Genomic DNA, 22,002 nt, shown 5'->3' on the forward strand with positions numbered 1-22,002 from the left:
CCGCGCGAGGCTACACTCATTGGTCCGCACACATCGGTATGTATGATTTCCAATAAGTCTGTAGCTCGCTCCATAATACCAGAGAATGGAGTCTTAGTCATTTTTCCCATTAGACATGCTTCGCATCTATCAAGTGACTCAAAGTCAAGTGATTCAAGTAATCCATCGGTATGGAGTTTCTTCATGCGTTTCACTCCAATATGACCAAGACGACGAGTGCCACATATAAGTAGAATTATCATTCAATTTAATTCGCTTAGCATCAATGTTATGAATATGTGTATCACTACTATCGAGATCTAAAAGAAATAAACCATTCTTTTCTGGTGCTCGACCATAAAAGATATTATTCATAAAAATAGAACAACTATTATTCTCAGACTTGAATGAATAACCGTCTTGCATTAAACAAGATCCAGATATAATGTTCATGCTCAACGCGGGTACAAAATAACAATTATTGAGGTTTAAAACTAATCCCGAAGGTAGATGTAGAGGAAGTGTGCCGACGAGCGATCACATCGACTTTGGATCCATTTCCAACGCGCATCGTCACTTCATCCTTCAATAGTCTTCGTTTATTCTTTAGTTCCTATTTCGAGTTACAAATATGAGCAACCGAACCGAGTATCAAATACCCAGGTACTAGTACGAGAACCGATGAGATAAACATCTATAACATGTATATCAGATATACCTTCTTTCTTCTTCTTGACAAGGCCGCTCTTCGGATCCGCCAAATACTTGGAGCAATTACGCTTCCGGTGTCCCTTCTCCTTGCGGTAATAGCACTCAGCATCGGGCTTAGGGCCGGTCTTAGGTTTCACGGGAGGCGTGGCAGCTTTCTTGCCACCCTTCTTGATTTTGCCTTTAGACTTGCCCTGTTTCTTGAGCTGGTGGTCTTGTTGACCATCAACACTTGGTGCTCTTTCTTGATCTCAATCTCAGCAGATTTCAGCATGGCGAAGAGTTCGGGTAACTCTTTGTTCATGTTACGCATATTGTAGTTCATCACAAAGTTCTTGTAACTAGGTGGCAGTGATTGAAGGACACGATTAATCCCCAATCGGTTAGGAATCACTATTCCCAAGTCACTGAGTTTCTTCGCATGCCCGGTCATGGCGAGCATGTGCTCACTAATGGAGCTGCCTTCTTCCATCATGCAACTGAAGAAGTGTTTCGATGCTTCATAGCATTCCACGGCCGCATGAGTTTCAAAGATAGTTTTCAACTCATTGACCAACTCATGAGGATCGTGGTGCTCAAAACGTTTTTGAAGATCGGCTTCCAGACTGCATAGGATGGCACACTGAACTTGAGAGTACCGAGTTTTCCGAGTCGCGTAAACGTTCTTTACTTCATCGGTTTCAGTTTCTGCAGGAGGGTCACCTAGCGGTGCATCAAGCACATATTGCGAGGTTTCCGCCATTGAGGAAGATCCTCACATGACGGAACCGGTCGGTGAAGTTGCTACCGTTGCTCTTAAGCTTTTCTTTCTCTAGGAAGCTGGTTAAAATTGATTGGGGACGCCATATCTACAACATATATTTGCAATAGTTTAGACTAATGTTTATGACAAATTGAGTTCAAATTTTAATTCAACAAAATTAAAAACTAGGTGAACTCCCACTCAAAACAATATCCCTCGAATTGTCTTAGTGATCACACGAACCAAATCCACCACACCAAGTCCGATCATCACGAGACAAGATGTAACTTCAATGGCGAACACTCAAAGTGTTCATCATATCAATCATATGATTCATGCTCTACCTTTCGGTATCATGTGTTCCGAGACCATGTACGTACATGCTAGGCTCGTCAAGGCCACCTTAGTATCCGCATGTGCAAAGCTGGCTTGCACCCGTTGTATGCACTTGTTGAGTCTATCACACCCGATCATCACGAGATGCTTCGAAACGACAAGTCTTGGCAACGGTGCTACTAAGGATGAACACTTTATTATCTTGATATTTTAGTGAGAGGGATCATCTTATAATGCTACCATCGCGATCTAAGCAAAATAAGATGCATAAAAGGATTAACATCACATGCAGTTCATATGTGATATGATATGGCCCCTTTGTCTTTGCGCCTTTGATCTTCATCTCCAAAGCACGGACATGATCTCCATCATCAACGGGCATGATCTCCATCATCGTCGGCGTAGCGTCAAGGTCAATGGCGCCGTCTTCATGATTGTTCTCCCATGTAGCAACTATTACAACTTCTTTGAAATACTACTCAACATGAAATTTAAAGACAACCATAAGGCTCCTGCCGGTTGCCACAATACAATAATGATCATCTCATACATATTCATCATCACATTATGGCCATATCACATCACCAAACCCTGCAAAAACAAGTTAGACGTTCTCTAATTTGGTTTGCATATTTTACGTGGTTTAGGGTTTTCGAGTGAGATCTAATCTACCTACGAACATGAACCACAACGGTGATACTAGTGTTGTCAATAGAAGAGTAAATTGAATCTTCACTATAGTAGGAGAGACGAGACACCCGCAAAGCCACTTATGCAATACAAGTTGCATGTCGAGCGTGGAGCAAATCTCATGAACGCGGTCATGTAAAGTTAGCCCGAGCCGCTTCATCCCACTATGCCACAAAGATGCAAAGTACTCAAACTAAAGACAACATAAGCATCAACGCCCACAAAACCATTGTGTTCTACTCGTGCAACCATCTATGCATAGACACGGCTGCGATACCACTTGTAGGGATTCGTTGCATAGAAAACAAAAAATTTCCTACCGCGAGAACGCAATCCAAGCCAAGATGCAATCTAGAAGACGGGAGCAACGAGGAGATGATCGAGACTCACCCTTGAAGATTTCCAAAGCCTACAAGATGAGGCTCTTGTTGCTGCGGTAGACGATCACTTGCCGCTTGCCAAAGCGCGTAGAAGATCTTGATCACGGTGCCACGATCGGGCAGCACCTCCGTACTCGGTCACACGTTCGGTGTTGATGAAGACGACGTCCTTCTCCCTGTTCCAGCGGGCAGCGGAAGTAGTAGCTCCTCCTTGAATCCGGCGGCACGACGGCGTGGTGGCGGTGGCGATGGAGAACTCCGGCGGAGCTTCGCTAAGCGTTGCGGGAGAGGTGGAGGAGAGGGGCGGCTAGGGTTTGGGAGAGGGGAGGTGGCCGGCCACTATGAGGGGTGCGGCCACAATGGCTTTGGTGTGGCCGGCCCCCTCCCCTTGCTCCTCATTATATAGGTGGAACACCCAAGAGTTGGTCTACAAGTCTTCGAATAAGACCCCAAACCAAAACCTTCCATATGACATGAAACCTACCCAAGGTGGGATTCCCACTTGAGGTGGGATTCCCACCTTTCCTTGGGAGGGGGTGGCCGGCCACCTTGGTGGAGTCCACCAGGACTCCACCCCTCTAGGGTTGGCTGGCCATGGGTGGTGGAGTCCCTCCGGGACTCCGCCTTCCAAAGTGATTTCTTCCGGACTTTTCTAGAACCTTCTAGAACCTTCCATAAATGCACCGGATCATTTTCAAACTTATAAAATGACTTCCTATATATGAATCTTATTCTCCGGACCATTCCGGAACTCCTCGTGATGTCCGGGATCCCATCCGAGACTTCGAACAATACTTCGAACTCCATTCCATATTCAAGTTCTACTATTACAACATCAAACCTTAAGTGTGTCACCCTACGGTTCGCGAACTATGTAGACATGGTTGAGAACTCTCTCCGACCAATAACCAATAGCGGGATGCGGAGATCCATAATGGCTCCCACATATTCAACGATGACTTAGTGATCGAATGAACCATTCACATACGATACCAATTCCCTTTGTCACGCGATATTTTACTTGTCCGAGGTTTGATCATCGGTATCACTCTATACCTTGTTCAACCTCGTCTCCTGACAAGTACTCTTTACTCGTACCGTGGTATGTAGTCTCTTATGAACTTTATTCATATGCTTGCAAGCTAATTAGACGACATTCCACCGAGAGGGCCCAGAGTATATCTATCCGTCATCGGGATGGACAAATCCCACTGTTGATCCATATGCCTCAACTCATACTTTCCGGATACTTAATCCCACCTTTATAACCACCCATTTACGCGGTGGCGTTTGATGTAATCAAAGTACCTTTCCGGTATAAGTGATTTACATGATCTCATGGTCGAAAGGACTAGGTAACTATGTATCGAAAGCTTATAGCAAATAACTTAATGACGTGATCTTATGCTACGCTTAATTGGGTGTGTCCATTACATCATTCATATAATGATATAACCTTGTTATTAATAACATCCAATGTTCATGATTATGAAACTAATCATCTATTAATCAACAAGCTAGTTAAGAGGCTTACTAGGGACTCATTGTTGTTTACATAACACACATGTATCAATGTTTCGGTTAATACAATTATAGCATGGTATATAAACATTTATCATAAACATAAAGATATATAATAACCACTTTTATTATTGCCTCTTGGGCATATCTCCAACAGGCTGTGGGCCTCCTCCCCACAAGGCGGCGCGGCCAGGGTGGAGCCCGCGCCGGCCTATGGGGGGGGGGGCCATGGCGGCCCTCCTCGGCCCCTCCTTTTGGCTGGCTCCTTCTTCTGGAGAAATAAGACCTTAGGTGTAATTTCCGTCAGTTGTTGATCTTCAGAAATATTGCATTCTGACGGTGCTTTTTCCAGCAGAATCCAGACTCCGGTGAGTGATTCTCCAATAATCATGAAACATGCAAAATATGTGAAATAACATAAGTATCATGTCTAAATATGAAATATATCAATGAATAACAGTAAATTATGATATAAAATAGTGATGCAAAATGGACATATCAGCGTGGTTTGCCAAGGAGCAAGAAGCTGCCAGGAAGGACATCGAGCGAGCATTTGGTATCCTCCAACAGTTTGCAGTTGTCCGGTTTCCAGCTATGACTTGATCGCATGATCAAATGTGGGAGGTGATGAACTATTGTGTGATATTACACAACATGATCATAGATAATGAGCGGAAACATCCAATTCATGAGGCCGAGTTGCTGCAGCCATATCATCGACAGGGTCCTCTGGCAGAGCTTGATGATCAGGTGCTAGAATCATGAGTTTCCTTCCTAGCTATGCGCCAGGAGATCCGAGACTCACGTGTGCACCAAGAGCTGCAGGACGATTTGGTCGACCACCTATGTGCTCGCAAGGGTGCATCAAGAGCTCGTGCACCATGATTTGTTGTGTTTGTTGTGTTGTTGTCATGTTATGTTTGTTGAACTATTTTCTTTGTTGAAATAATGCCAAATCTCGATGAACAATATCATAAATTTTCATATTTTGTGTTGTATTATGAAATTTTGCCAAAAATTGGCATATTTTTTGCTGAGTCTGGCCGGCCTGGGAAGCAGCCGTCGGTTCACTGCTGGGAAACTGACCCTCCCCAAACCGAAAATTACAACCATTCGGCGCTAACTAGCGCCGGATTTCGGTCTGGGAAACGCCAACGAGTGGAGATGCTCTGAGAGGTGATGAGTGATGACTGGGGTCCCAAAACATCAGAGAATAGATGGATAAGGACCATAATCCTTGTTTGCGCGCTCCAATCTGTACATAATATTTTGTACTACATCTTCGATCATATCTAACAAATGCATGCAAAATGCCATAAACTGGCGATTATTTTTTGGTTTGGCCATTTTACGGGCTCTGCTAGAGATGCTCTAAGAGGTTGACTACCATGCACATCTCCACGCACGGAAACGAAGACTGACTAAGTACAATAAGGTCCAGACAGCCATCTATAAAAAAATATATTATAAATTTGCTTAGTTGGCGGAGAAAGATTAGGATAGAGAAGAGAAGTGAGCTCTTATGCAATAGTTAGCTGTAGCACATGCTTCTAGGCACTATGTGAGATTAAAAGATGGACCATGTATTATAAAAATAATACACTTTTATAGCTTACTATTGCACATGCTAGCTCTAAGTTAACTATAAATAATAATGTGGCAAACTGTTATAACTGGCTACGGGCTATACTATTATTGTTGCTCTAAACCACTATCACCAAGCCAGCACTACTAGAGTATAGTATGAAGCCACGTTGGCTCTCTACGTGATCGAGTCATGAATCTGGCCGGCCCTTGTGGCAAAGCTCCACTTAGATTCTCTATCTTTTCCTCATGTAAGTACAAGTGTACAACGTGTATACTACTAGGTAGGTAATTGTACATCTAATTAGTCGACACATGCATTAGACCACCTAGTCCTCATGCACAAGCAAGTCTACTCCTCTATTACTTAATTTCATGCAACATTTAATTCAATACTGCAGATTATACACAAATAAATCAAGTTTCCACTTTGCTGAACTAATCTAATTATTGTTGCAAGCAAATATTACAATCCAAGTTAAATACTAGAGATTAGCAAAAATCACATCAATTAGAAACAAATTAGCATTGAACCCTAATTAAATAATAACTCGAAAAATCGGGTTATCATAGATTCCCTTGCTTGTAGTTGGGATCACCTAAAGAGCAAGTGATTAGAACTACGTTTTCATCAACTTAGAGGAAAGAGGATAAGATTAAGTCTAGCTAACTTCGGAGCTTCGTGCTTAAGCCTCTCAAACGCATAGAGAAAAATTTCTCGCGTTCCCTTAATTTAGGAATAGACGGCGAAGGCTATACTTGGTAGATTATATATAAAGGAAATTGGGTGATTTTTATCCTTTACGACAATAAGAGTTTATTCACATGCTTGTAGTTTTGGATCGAAGCCGAAGAGTGGTTAGGAGGTGAGTGGGGGACTTGAACTTGGTATATATGTTGTACGTGGCATCGATTGTGCGATTACATCTTGGGGATCCAACTTAAGAAATGTGAAGTTCTAGGGTTCACCTAAAGAGCGAGTGATTACAACAACTTTTCCATGAACTTAACTTGAGGAGAATAAGGTGGAGTCTAGCTAACTACAAGGCTACATGCTTAAGCCTCTCCAATGAAGAAGTAAAGTCGCGTGACTCACTTCAACTTAATACACATCTAGTCTCCTTACTTTTTTTTGCTTTCTACCAGATCATGTTGGTTTGATTGTTGTTTTAATCTTATTAGCTCTAATTTGCTTAGGATTTCATGATCCCTCTAATTGATAAGTGAGAAGCCTCAATTCTCAGTAGTTTATTGAGGGCCATGGCCAATATACGATCTATTTTATGAGATTTGAGAACCAATTCTTTTGAGGTGTTGGAGGTGTGGTGGCGTGGCTTTGTCATGGCAATGTAAGAATTTGGTGAAATCCACATGTACATTTCTCTTCCCTACATAGCATGTGAGTACAAGTTGCACCATGTGCATGCCCTCTCCCTCCCTCCCTGTTGAGAGCCACGACCAAGCTACGATTTACTTTTTGAGATTTGAGAACCACCTCTTTTGAGGTGAGGTGTGGTGGCGTGGCCTTGTGATGGCAATGTAAGAATTTGGTGAAATCCACATGTACACTTCTCTTCTCTACCTAGCATGTGATAATATTTGTGCTGAAAAAAGCATGTGATAATATGTTGCACTATGTGCATGCCCCACCCACCTCTGAGGACATGGTTTTTTTTTACTCGGAAGCCATGTTTGAGTTCTACATCGAGGCTGCACTGTGAATTTGATATTTTGGGGCATTCAATATAGTGTCTCATGCTAGTTTTACACCTTCCCAAAGTAACGAACTAGAATTCGGTAATAACTTAACTCAAGTGACCCATGTTTTGTAGTCGCTTTCGTAAACTGTCCTAGCTAACTGATTTTTTTCCACTCAATTCAAACAGAGAGTAGTTAGTGTCCCTAACTTTATGCTCTCTTTCCTTCGTGTTCCTAAAGGTGTCCTAAAACGCATGGATTTCTTTAGAGCTGGAGTTCTATGGCAAGAGAAAGATGGTGTTAAAAAGTATCATTTAGTTAAGTGGAGTGATGTTTGTCGTCCTAGAGATCATGGAGGTTTGTGTGTTACTAATTTAAACTTAAGGAAAATTAGTTTATTATGTAAATGATCGTGGAGACTACAAAATGAGGATCCTAGCTAAGTATGTAAAATCTGGAACTATTGCTCAGGATAGGAATTATGTGGGACGCTCTCATTTTTAGTCTGCGTTGATGGAAGTGAAGAATGTATTCTATAGTTGTCGTAAGAGAATTGTAGGGAATGGGGAGAAAACGAGATTCTGGGAAGATGTGTGGGAATGGGGAGAAAACGAGATTCTGGGGGGATAATTTTTCCAAGGCTTTATAATCTTTCTTTTGCTCATCAAATTACTGTTGCTAAAGTTTTTTGCTCAAGATTTTAACTGTATTTGATTTGGACGTTCTTTATATGGTGAAACTGTGGAGATGTGGAATAAACTTTTAGATCTTTGTGGTCAGACAATCCTCTCGGAGGAGCCTGACAAAATTACCTGGCTTTTAACTAAATCCGGAAATTTCTCGATTAAATCCATGTATGCGTACTTATCAACTCGTAGAATGCTCTTTCCATATAAGATGATTTGGATGCTATCATTACCTCTTAAAATCAAAGCTTTTATTTGGCTTTTGGTAAAAAAATAAAGTGTTAATCAAAGATAACTTGATTAAGAGAGGATGGAAGGGTTATAGATTTTGTGAATTCTGTGGAGGATATGAATCATTAATCAATTATTTTTTAATTGTCCTATGTCGAGATATATAACTGGAATGTGGTAGGGAGTATTTTGGACGTCGCTTCGAGACTGGTGAATTTCTTTGATTTATGCCAGTACTGGATTCCTCAGTTTTCTGGAAAAAGTAGAACGGTTGCAATGATAGGAGCTGCTAGCTTGTTATAGAATTTATGAAAAACAAGAAATGTTGCTTGTTTTCAAATTTTTTTTGCCCAAGTCCCACTGATGTTATTTTCCCTTCGTGTTGGTTGTTGAATAAATAGAAAATTCTATAGAAAGAAAAGGTGCAAAATGCGGTGCAAATGGTTTCAGATCGCCTCCGTAAAGTTGCAACTGAGGTGTTTGGGTGGCGGTATGGCTGGGCACCTAGAGCGAAGAGGATCTGCAGATAATTGAAGAGCCAATTATCCGAAGCTGAGATTATATTCTTCTTTTTGTGTACTCTAGAAGCTGTGTTGACCCGGAAGCTAGACTATATTTGATGGAGACGTTGGGATAGTTGACAGTGTAGTTGCATGGTTGGGATAACTTTGGTTGATGCTCCGGTACTCTTTCTTTGGTAGCTGTAATAAGGCTCGGACCTCTTGTTAATTGTGATTCCAGTTTCTTCAGTGAAATAGGGGTCCTTGCCCTTTTGATAAAAAAAAATGTTTTTTTTTGTGTGCACATGATTGCCATTCGATTCGCTTTGTTTCCTGCTTGAGATTCGTGGTACAAATAACATTAAGTTTCATTATGTTTTAAAAATATGAAACGTGATGATTCACGATTCACGACGAAACCTAATTGTCTTCGTGCACAGAAGAATCACCGCTCTCAAAAGATGTCACTACATCTATTATGTATGACTATATACATAACAACTGTGTTATCACGGTTCATTGAGAAGATACTTTCAAAAGGCAAACGCATCAAACTTATGGAGCAATTAGGAAGAACCGATGGCACAATGAAACACACACATCCACATGCATGCATAGAAATTCATAGGAAGCATGAAAAAATAGAGTTCCATTACATTGCAAGTAGTACTCAAATATGTAGATTTGAACATCATTTCAAACTCGAGATTTATTTAGTGCCTCTCTTGCCCTAGAATCTTTCATTTGAATTCCTACTCGTCCTGCAGGAACGCTGGCAACACATGGAAGCGAGGATCGGGATTCATCATGTGCATCGTCTGAATTTCAAGGGCGATGTCCGTGGGCTTGTACCCCGTCAGCTCCTCGAAGTCTGCGTTCCACTGTGGCACCTGGCTGGCCATCGGGTTCAGGATCAGCCTGGCGAGGAAGACTGCCGACGCCGCCAGGGCGGACGGCGGGTGACGCACCCATCTGTAGTCGAGGGTCGACTGTTTGGCGAAGAGATGTGCCAACCGCTGAACCTCCAAGTCATGCTCTCCTCCTTTGTCGTGCCTAGTGAAGTGGTGCACGAAGGTATAAGCCGTGGGTCCGCTGAGATCGTACCCAAGCGCCGCCACCATGTCGAACTCCATGTCGATCACGTCCTTGCCGGTGGCGAACCCGCAGGATTCGGCGATGCCCGCGGCGTTCACCTTGGATGTCGTGCACTGCTCCTCGTATTTGGCGGCGGTGTAGACGGCCGTGGCGCCCAGTAGATGGAGCTCATACTTCATCTCCGTGTCAGTCAGCCACGGGGTTTGCTCCGACAGGACGCGGTCGACGTAGGAGACGGCGCGTTGAAGCGTCCCGGCGGCCAAGCGGAAGTGATGGGCGACGTCCTCCATCCAGAAGATGAGGCGGGCGCGAGTCGACTGGCTCTTGAGATCTCCCAGTAGCGTCTCCAGGTAGCCTGGCGAGGGCCGCTGCTTGACGTCCTGCTCCATCTTCCGGAGGTTGACGTCGATGTCGGCGTCGTAGTCGCACAGCCGCGTCGAGCTCTGGAAGTCGGTGACCTCGACGGCCGGGTATGAAAGGTGGGCGCTGAAGTCCAATGCGGCAGCGTACAGCTCGCACGTCGCCGGGAGCTCGATGGAGTCGTGGAGTGCGGCGGCGTGGTGGGCGGGGCTGGAAGCGAAGCGGACTGGTGGAAGCTTACCGATGGCCCGGAGGTAGGCGTCGTCAAACTCCGCCGTCCTCTGGTCACCGCGGCGGGAGAAGAAGGCGGAGGGAGGAGGACCCGGAAGAAGCTCAAAGGATCCACGAAAAGCCATCGCCTGATCGAGATGGGCACATAATTAAGAGAGTCTCGATCGGCTCTTTGAGCTAGGGGAAATGGGCCGGTATATGTGAGGAAGAAGGGATCGAGTCCTGCCTATTTGTAATTTATCCATGGCTCCATCGCTAGCTGGGTTGCTCCAGAATTGGAAACCAATCGTGTATCGCCATCTGTCTAGTAATAGTGGGTTTAATCGCTAGTGTAGGATTTAGATTGCAGCCGTGGAAACTGCGCACTGTTTCTTGCCATAAGTAAGATTTCCGGTTTCGATCAAAATTTGAATAAACGCGCTAAGCGGAAGCGGAATACATAGACTGGAAGCTCGCCAATTGTAATGACGTATGCACCAAGGGGATATTAAGAGCGAGACTGAAACACGTGCGTCCGACTATTGTTTACTGAATTCCTTGATGAATGAAATATGTTAATTACGAGATGATTCTGAACTTCCGAGATTTATTTTTTGCTTTTTTTAAAAGTTCAATGGATATATTAACACTAATAAAAGAGCAGTACAAAGAAACCTGACTAAGTGCACACAGCAAGATGAAAACATGATAGTTCATATACTTATGGAATTCGAAAGGTAGCGAGCATCTAGGAAAATATGACTTTAGTTTTTGTGCCTCGGCTATTTACATGATTTAGATTAATTACATGCCCTATCAACCCAAAAAACCAGATATCTTAATCTCTGAATTCTTCGGACCATGCATGATGTTATTGTTGGGAAGCGGTTCTGAGTGACATGACATTTTTTTCCATGTGGTAGTCTACTTTTTTTTTCATACTCTGAACAAAAAAAAGTTAGAACAAAATTCCATACAAATTCAAAACTTGTAAGAAAACATAAAAAAATATTTAGAGAAAAGCAGGGATATTAGAAAGTTCAGGGCCAAATATCATCAGTTTTTCGTGAAAAAATCAATTTATAAAAAAATATACGAGAAAATAAACTCAAGAAACCACACAGAGTCCGAAAACAAAAGATAGACATTTAAGAAATTAATAGTTTTTTCTCTAAATTCATGTATATTTGTACTCCGTGTTTGTCTAATAACTTATGTCTCCGTGCTTGTCCTCTGATATTAACTATCTAATCTTTTCTCTAGATTTTCTTTGTTTATATGTCATTTTACTTAAAATCTATGATTTCCTCTCATTTAAATCTCAACTTACTAAAGTATATTCTTGGTATGCCAAGTAAGCTGCCACATGTGAGATTAATCACTTCTACATCCAAAAACATATCTACAATAGTATGATGATATAAAACGGTTACAATGAGTATATATGAGTATTTTTGTGTTTTAGATGATCTAAAGCTACCGATACATGAAGTATGAACAATGGATTTTTTTCCATTATAAATATGAAGTGTCTATGCCTTTTAGCGGTTGATGATTGTGTGGATTTCTAAAAATAAAAATGAAATCGTATTTCCTAGGTAACCATACCAAGGACGTGGTTATTCTATTAGACATGCACCTCAGGTTGGGGTCATCTTATGTCCAAGGCTAACCGGGTGAGATTTCATTGTAAATACGGATTAAAACGGAGCGGCAACGTATGGAACTGAGTGCTACCTTGTTTTTCTTTCATAGTGGAAGCGGAAATGGATATAGAGTCCCCAGATAAAATGCATAAACATATACTGCCATCAAAAATATAGAGCAAATACCATGTGGAAGCAAACAAGAAGGCTAATGTTTACCTAAACTAAGAGCCCCCTAAACCACACAAAAATATCTTAACCACTAAAATTAAAGGACATAGTTGGTAACCTATGGGAGGGGGTGAATATGTTCGACGAGTTTTCTTTTAATCCTTTAGCAATTTTAGACTTTGCGGATAAATAGAATGACCTAATAGAAACTAAGTGAGCAACTTATATGATGATAAGAGTACTTGAAGCACAAAGTCTGTCATAAATTAAACAACACTAGTACAGATCGCGGATATAAATAATTGAGCACGCTGGAGAAAAATATAAAACCTAATGTTCGCTCCTTGGGGGGAGGGGCTACATGACCGTTGGAGAGGTGTGTAGGATTCCACGAAGAATTCCCAAGCTCCACAAAAGGTTACCTTCTTCTCCTAGAGCCTCCTCCACGAAGTTAGAGATCAATCACTAGTGTTAGGCATTTAGGTGGCCTCCAAACCCTCACAAACTTCCCATGGAGCAAATCCACAAGCCGAATACTTCTGGGCGACCCTATGCGCGTAGGGTTTTTTTCACGAACCAAAAAGTAACATGCTAGCTCGATGGACTCAAGGAGGAATGATGTATGGATTTGTGTATTGTAGATCGAGACCTCCTTTATCTTTTCCAAAAAGGGATTTGTATTTGGTATGGGGAAATGAGAGATCCTCATGCATTGGTATTTTAACAATGGTGGTGAGAGAGAGAGAGAGAGAGAGAGAGAGGGAGGGAGAGAGAGGAGAGAGAGAGAGAGTGATATGGATATTCCAATGGTGGTGAGAGAGAGAGAGAGAGAGAGAGAGAGAGAGAGAGAAAATGAGGATGGTGGCTGGCAGAGATTAGCTAAGTATGTAAAATCTGGAACTATTACTCAGGATAGGAATTAAGTGGGGTGCTCTCATTTTTGGTCTGGGTTAATGGAAGTGAAGAATGTATTCTGTAGTTGTTGTAAGATAATTGTAGGGAATGGGGAGAAAACGAGATTCTGGGAAGGTGTGTGGGTAGGGAAGATAATTTTTCCAAGGCTTTATAATCTTTCTTTTGCTCATCAAATTACTGTTGCAAAAGTTTATTGCTCAAGATTTTAACTGTATTAGATTTAGACGTTCTTTACATGGTGAAAGTCTGGAGATGTGGAATAAACTTTTAGATCTTTGTGGTCAGACAATCCTCTCGGAGGAGCCTGACAAAATTACCTGGCTTTTAACTAAGTCCTGAAATTTCTCGGTTAAATCCATCTATACGTACTTATCAGCTCGTAGAGTGCTCTTTCTATATAAGATGATTTGGAGGCTATCATTACCTCTTAAAATTAAAGCTTTTGTTTGGCTTTTGGTAAAAAAAAAATAGAGTGTTAACCAAAGATAACTTGATTAAGAGAGGATGGAAGGTTCTAAATTTTGTGAATTCTGTGGAGGATATGAATCACTAAATCACTTATTTTTTTATTGTCCTATGTCGAGGTATATAACTGGAATGTGGTAGGGAGTATTTTGGACCTCGCTTCGAGACCGGTGAATTTCTTTGATTTATGCCAGTACTGGATTCCTCAGTTTTCTGCAAAAAGTAGCACAGTTGCAATGACAGGATCTGCTAGCTTGTTATGGAATTTATGAAAAACAAGAATGTTCTTGTTTTCAATGAATTTTTCCTAAGGATCCCACTGATGTTATTTTCTCTTTGTGTTGGTTGTTGAATGAATAGAAAATTCTACAGAAAGAAAAGGTGCAAAATGCAGTGCAAACGGTTTCGGATCGCCTCCGTAAACTTGCAACTGAGGTGTTTGGGCGTCGGCATGGCTGGGCACCTGGAGCGAAGAGGGTCTGCGGATAACTGAAGAGCCAATTATCCGAAGATGAGATCATATTCTTCGTTTTGTGTACTCTAGAAGCTGTGTTGACCCGGAAGCTAGGCTATTTTTGATGGAGACGTTTGCATAGTTGGCAGTGTAGTTGCATTGTTGGGATAACTTTGGTTGATGCTTCGGTACTCTTTCTTTGGTAGTTGTAATAAGGCTCAAACCTCTTGTTAACTGTGATTCCAGTTTCTTCAATGAAATAGGGGGCCTTGCCCTTTTGATAAAAAAAAACAAATGTATTTCTCACGTGCACATGATTTCCGTTCGATTCGCTTTGTTTCCTGCTTATTCACGCAACAAATAACATTAAGTTTTATTATGTTTCGAAAATCTGAAATGTGATGATTCACGACGCAACCTAATGTCTTCGTGCAGGGGAGAATCACCGCTAAGATATCACTACATCTATAATGTATGAAGTATATACACAACAGCGTGTGTCAACACGGTTCATTGAGAAGATACTCTCAAAAGGCAAACGCATCAACAAACTTATGGAACAATTAGTAAGAACTGATGGCACAATAAAACACGCACATCCACGTGCATGCATAGAAATTCATAGGAAGCATGAAAAAAATTGAGTTCCGTTACATTGCAAGCAGTACTCAAACATGTAGATTTCAACATCATTTCCAACTCGAGATATATCTAGTGCCTCTCTTGCCCTAGAATCTTTCATTTGAATTCCTCTTCGTCCTGCAGGAACGCTGGCAACGCATGGAAGCGAGGATCGGGATTCATCCGGTGCATTGTCTGAATTTCAAGGGCGATGTCTGTGGGCTTGTACCCCGTCAGCTCCTCGAAGTCTGCGTTCCACTGCGGCACCTGGCTGGCCATCGGGTTCAGGATCAGCCTGGCGAGGAAGACTGCCGACGCCGCCGGGGCGGACGGCGGGTGACGCACCCATCCGTAGTTGAGGATCGACTGTTTGGCGAAGAGATGCGCCAACCGCTGAACCTCCAAGTCTTGCTCTTCTCCTTTGTCGTGCCTAGTGAAGTGGTGCACGAAGGTATAGGCCGTGGGTCCGCTGAGATCGTACCCAAGCGCCGCCACCATGTCGAACTCCATGTCGATCACCTCCTTGCCGGTGGCGAACCCGCAGGATTTGGCGATGCCCGCGGCGTTCACCTTGGATGTCGTGCACTGCTCCTCGTATTTGGCGGCGGTGTAGACGGCCGTGGCGCCCAGAAGATGGAGCGCATACTCCATCTGCGTGTCAGTCAGCCACGGGGTCCGCTCGGACAGGACGCGGTCGACGTAGGAGACGGCGCGTTGAAGCGTCCCGGCGGCCAAGCGGAAGTGATGGGCGACGTCCTCCATCCAGAAGATGAGGCGGGCGCGAGTGGACTGGCTCTTGAGATCTCCCAGCAGCGTATCCAGGTAGCCTGGCGAGGGCCGCTGCTTGACGTCCAGCTCCATCTTCCGGAGGTTGACGTCGATGTCGGCGTCGTAGTCGGACAGCCGCGTCGAGCTCTCGAAGTCGGTGACCTCGACGGCCGGGTATGAAAGGTGGGCGCTGAAGTCTAATGCGGCAGCGTACAGCTCGCACGTCGCCGGGAGCTCGATGGAGTCGTGGAGTGCGGCGGCGTGGTGGGCGGGGGTGGAAGCGAAGCGGACAGGTGGAAGCTTACCGATGGCCCGGAGGTAGGCGTCGTCGAACTCCGCCGTCCGCTGGTCACCGCGGCCTGAGAAGAAGGCGGAGGGAGGAGGGCCCGGAAGAAGCTCAAAGGATCCTCGAAAAGCCATCGCCTGATCGAGATGGGCAGATATAGAGAGTCTCGATCGGCGCTTTGAGCTAGGGGAAATGGTCTGGTATATGTGAGGAAGAAGGGATCGAGTCCTGCCTATTTGTAATTGTTATCCATGGCTCCATCGCTAGCTGGGTTGCTCCAGAATTGGAAACCAATCGCATCGCCATCTGTCTAGTAATAGTGGGTTTAATCGCTAGTGTAGGATTCAGACTGGAGCCGTGGAAACTACGCACTGTTTCTTGCCATAAGTAGAATTTCCGGTTTTGATCAAAATTTGAATAAACGCGCTAAGCGGAATACATACGCACTGGAAGCAGCTCGCCAATTGTAATGACGTATGCACCAATGGGATATTAAGACCGAGACCGAAACACGTGCGTCCGACTATTGTTTACTGAATTCCTTGATGAAAGAAATGATAGCGTACTCCCTCCGTTTTTTATTACTTCGCGTTCTAGGATTTTCCAGTCAAACTTTGTAAAAACTATGACAAAAAGTATAGGAAAAAGCATTAACATTCATTATCTCAAATGCATATATTATAAAAATACAAGTGAATTCTAGTTTTTACCTCAAAGTTCTTTATTTGTGACACTAATTACCCCGTGACTGAAAATTTGTCTAGATTACCCCTCTTAGAAGCTCTGAACCCTCTTTCTCTGATCCCTGTCCACTGGGTAAGATGCACGTGAGAGGTGATGAGTGATGACTGGGGTCCCAAAACATCAGTACTACCAGAATAGATGGATAAGACAAGTTTAACCATAACTGTTGTTTGCACGGTCTAATCTGTACATAATTTTCAGCACCACATCGACATAAAGTACCGGTCCTATCTAACAAATACATGCAAAATGCCATAATGGGGTAAAACTGTGTTGAAGGTCTCCTAGCTAAAATAATTCATGAAAGTTTCACTGCATTGGCTAATATGTGCCACAAATGCACGATTGTAGGGCAAAAATTGGAATCCAGTCTAAAAATATACTCCCTCCGTTCCTAGATACAAGCCATATAGTTTTTTGAGAAAAAAAATTCAGAATAGAATGTTCACGATAATGCCCGGTTCAGATCGGTTGCTCCCGTGGATCCATCACCGCATACTGACACCGGCGCATTAGTCCACACATATTTCAACGTAATAATCACATGGGTTTTCTATTCTCCTGCCCTCAGGTCCTTAGTTGTACTCAGTTTTCCCCAGCTCCTTAGTCTTTTCTCAGTTTTCCCCAAGCCCTTGTTTGAAACCCGCAGAAGGAGCTCACAAGGCAGGATTCCCTTTTTGTTGACCGTTCCGTGCTGACGTGTGCGGTCGCGTCATGTGGGGCCGCGTCGCGTGGGGCTGGTAGGAAGGGACCGCGTGGGACAGGACGAGACAGCGTTTGGTTGCACGTGAGCAGGAGTTGGGTTCTGTCTCTCTCGGCCCAAATTGGCATTTTTAAGAGTACCTTTTTCCCCTCTTTCTCTCTATCTTTTTTTTCACCTAATTAGTATCAAATCTAGAGAAGCTTGCATTTCTGTCTTTCTTCAATTATTTGTGCCTTTTGGCCCTCGTTGTTTGCCCAATATGGAAGCAAATCTAGCACTCTCTCTGGTCCATATGTATGTAGTTAAATCTAGAAGAAAATCTTCAGGGTAATGTACGATAAATTCACACAGTCATATAGTAGAATAAGGATAGATAATAGGATCCCTCCCTAGATAATAAGCTGCATACAACAACCAACATAGTAACAGGTTCGAGGTTCTTCACAGCACCATCATACTAACAACATAACAATAAGGGATCCCTAGCTAACATCAAAATGGAAGAGGCAGCAGCAGCACACGTCCAGGACTCCGCCTACCCCATCTGGCTCTGCCTCCACTTGTTGCTCCACTTGGGCACCTTGGGCTTGAGCGGAGGCATGCGACCGGCGGCGAGCTCCACCCGCTGGAAGCTGCGGAGGTGCATGCCGAGCGCCTTGTGCTTGGCGCGGAAGGAGTAGGGGTTCACCGTCGTGCCGACCTTGGGGAAGGTGTTGCCGATGTTCTCGGCATGCGTGAGGAGGCAGTTGAAGTCGGTGCCGCCGAGTCTCCTAGTGCAGAAGGGGCATCTGTAGACACCCTTGGCGAAGTAGGAGACGTACTGGCCGACCTGCAGCCTCCGCAGCACCTGCCGAGTCTTGGTGTCATGGTGCTCGTCGTCGCTGCCGACGTCGCTGCCAGACAGCTGATCCATATCAAACGAAAACTATGAGTGAATGAGTTGCAATGATGACTAACGAGCATGATAACAAAGTTAGGAAAAACAGAGGCAGCCTCAGTTAGAGTGGACACGATTATATATCTACAGGGAAGGGGTTAGCGAACCAAAGCTCATGCACAACATATTTGTACACAACAATGGTTCGTTGAACCCTCCCTGTAAAAATTTGTGCCCAACGATTCATCATAGGTGATGACGCGTAAAGCACACGTCCGTTGGGAACCCCAAGAGGAAGGTGTGATGCGTACAGCAGCAAGTTTTCCCTCAGTAAGAAACCAAGGTTATCGAACCAGTAGGAGTCAAGAAGCACGTGAAGGTTGTTGGTGACGGAGTGTAGTGCGGCGCAACACCAGGGATTCCGGCGCCAACGTGGAACCTGCACAACACAATCAAAGTACTTTTCCCCAACGTAATAGTGAGGTTGTCAATCTCACCGGCTTGCTGTAACAAAGGATTAGATGTATAGTGTGGAAGATGATGTTTGCAAAGAACAGTAAAGAACAATGTTTGCAGTAGATTGTATTCGATGTAAAAGAATGGACCGGGGTCCACAGTTCACTAGTGGTGTCTCTCCAATAAGAAATAGCATGTTGGGTGAACAAATTACAGTTGGGAAATTGACAAATAAAGAGGGCATAACAATGCACATACATATTATGATGAGTAGTGTGAAATTCAATTGGGCATTACGACAAAGTACATAGACCGCTATCCAAGCATGCATCTATGCCTAAAAAGTCCACCTTCGGGTTAGCATCCGCACCCCTTCAAGTATTAAGTTGCAAACAACAGACAATTGCATTAAGTATGGTGCGTAATGTAATCAACACAAGCATCCTTAGACAAAGCATTGATGTTTTATCCCTAGTGGCAACAGCGCACATCCACAACCTTAGAACTTTCTGTCACTGTCCCAGATTAAATGGAGGCATGAACCCACTATCGAGCATAAATACTCCCTCTTGGAGTTACAAGTATCAACTTGGCCGGAGGCCTCTACTAGCAACGGAGAGCATGCAAGATCTTAAACAACACATATATGATAGATTGATAATCAACATAACATAGTATTCCATATTCATCGGATCCCAACAAACGCAACATGTAGCATTACAAATAGATGATCTTGATCATGATAGGAAGCTCACAAGATCTAACATGATGGCACAATGAGGAGAAGACGACCATCTAGCTACTGCTATGGACCCATAGTCCAGGGGTGAACTACTCACACATCAATCCGGAGGCGATCATGGCATGAAGAGTCCTCCGGGAGATGATTCCCCTCTCCGGCAGGGTGCCGGAGGCGATCTCCTAAATCCCCCGAGATGGGATTGGCGGCGGCGGCGTCTCTGGAAGGTTTTCCGTATCATGGCTCTCGGTACTGGGATTTTCTCGACGAAGACTTTTTATAGGCGGAAGGGCAGAGTCGGGGGGCTGACGGGGGCCTCACACGCTAGGGCGGCGCCGGCCCCCCCTAGGCCGCGCGGCCCTAGTGTGGTGGCGCCTCGTCGCCCCACTTCGTATCCCCCTCGGTCTTCTGGAAGCTTCGTGGAAAAATAAGACCCTGGACGTTGATTTCGTCCAATTCTGAGAATATTTCCTTTGTAGGATTTCTGAAACCAAAAACAGTAGAAAACAGCAACTGGCTCTTCGGCATCTTGTCAATAGGTTAGTGCCGGAAAATGCATAAATATGACATAAAGTGTGTATAAAACATGTGAGTATCATCAATAAAGTAGCATGGAACATAAGAAATTATAGATACGTTTGAGACGTATCAAGCATCCCCAAGCTTAGTTCCTACTCGTCCTCGAGTAGGTAGACGATAACAAATATAATTTCTAAAGTGACATGCTATCATAATCTTGATCAATACTATTGTAAGCATATGTAATGAATGAAGTGATTCGAAGCAATGGTAAAGACAATGGTTAAACAACTGAATCATATAGCAAAGACTTTTCATGAATAGTACTTTCAAGACAAGCATCAATAAGACTTGCATAGGAGTTAACTCATAAAGCAATAGATTCTTAGTAGAAAGTTTTGAAGCAACACAAAGGAAGATATAAGTTTCAGCGGTTGCTTTCAACTTCAACATGTTTATCTCATGGATAATTGTCAACACAAAGTAATATGATGAATGCAAATAAGCAAGTATGTAAGAATCAATGCACAGTCAACACAAGTGTTTGCTTCTAAGACAGAAAGAAGTAGGTAAACTGACTCAACATAAAAGTAAAAGAATGGCCCTTCGCAGAGGGAAGCAGGGATAAAATCATGTGCTAGAGCTTTTCAAGTTTTGAAATCATATAGAGAGAATAAAAGTACAATTTTGAGAGGTGTTTGTTGTTGTCAACGAATGGTAGTGGGCAATCTAACCCCCTTGCCAGACAGACTTTCAAAGAGCGGCTCCCATGAAATTTTATTTTTGGGTGACACTCCTTCCAACCTTTGCTTTCATAAACCATGGCTAACCGAATCCTCGGGTGCCTTCCAACAATCACATACCATGAAGGAGTGTCTATTTATTTTAGTTTTATTTAGATGACACTCCTCCCCACCTTTGCTTTCTCAAGCCATGGCTAACCGAATCCTCGGGTGCCTTCCAACAATCACATACCATGGAGGAGTGTCTATTTGTAAAATTATGAAAGTTAATTAATTGGGGCTGGGAACCCCGCGCCAGCTCTTTTTGCAAAATTATTGGATAAGCGGATGAAGCCACTAGTCCATTGGTGAAAGTTGCCCAACAAGATTGAAAGATAAAACACCACATACTTCCTCATGAGCTATAAAACATTGACACAAATAAGAGGTAATAACTTTTGAATTGTTTAAAGGTAGCACACGAAGTATTTACTTGGAATGGAAGAAAATACCATGTAGTAGGTAGGTATGGTGGACACAAATGGCATAGTTTTTGGCTCAAGGATTTTGGATGCACGAGAAGTATTCCCTCTCAATACAAGGCTTAGGCTAGCAAGGTTGTTTGAAGCAAACTCTAGTATGAACCGGTACAACAAAACTTACATAAGAACATATTGCAAGCATTATAAGACTCTACACTGTCTTCCTTGTTGTTCAAACCCTCACCAGAAAATATCTAGACTTTAGAGAGACCAATCATGCAAACCAAATGTCAACAAGCTCTACAGTATTTCTTCATTAATAGGTGCAAAGTACATGATGCAAGAGCTTAAACATGATCTATATGAGCACAACAATTGCCAAGTATCAAATTATTCAAGACATTATACCAATTACTACATGTAGCATTTTCTGTTTCCAACCATATAACAATTAACGAAGCAGTTTCAACCTTCGCCATGAACATTAAAAATAAAGCTAAGAACATATGTGTTCATATGCAACAGCGGAGCGTGTCTCTCTCCCACACAATGAATGCTAGGATCCAATTTTATTCAAACAAAACAAAAACAAGAACATAAAGACGCTCCAAGTAAAGCACATAAGATGTGACGGAATAAAAATATAGTTTCACTAGAGGTGACCAGATAATTTGTCGATGAAGAAGGGGATGCCTTGGGCATCCCCAAGCTTAG

At 43.3% G+C, this 22,002-nt stretch overlaps 2 protein-coding genes across 2 annotated transcripts; both read right to left on the reverse strand.

Annotated features, from left to right (window-relative positions):
- Window positions 1-9,807: 9,807 nt before the first annotated feature.
- Window positions 9,808-10,866, reverse strand: LOC124690350 (putative cyclin-F2-1). The gene has a single exon (XM_047223741.1). It carries the CDS (start codon window positions 10,864-10,866, stop codon window positions 9,808-9,810), a length of 1,059 nt encoding a protein of 352 aa, XP_047079697.1.
- Window positions 10,867-15,109: 4,243 nt separating this feature from the next.
- On the reverse strand, window positions 15,110-16,180 carry LOC124690352 (putative cyclin-F2-1). The gene has a single exon (XM_047223742.1). It carries the CDS (start codon window positions 16,178-16,180, stop codon window positions 15,110-15,112), a length of 1,071 nt encoding a protein of 356 aa, XP_047079698.1.
- Between the last annotated feature and the right edge of the window lie 5,822 nt (window positions 16,181-22,002).

This window comes from Lolium rigidum, chromosome 2, assembly GCF_022539505.1.
Source record: "Lolium rigidum isolate FL_2022 chromosome 2, APGP_CSIRO_Lrig_0.1, whole genome shotgun sequence".
Taxonomy (NCBI): domain Eukaryota; kingdom Viridiplantae; phylum Streptophyta; class Magnoliopsida; order Poales; family Poaceae; genus Lolium; species Lolium rigidum.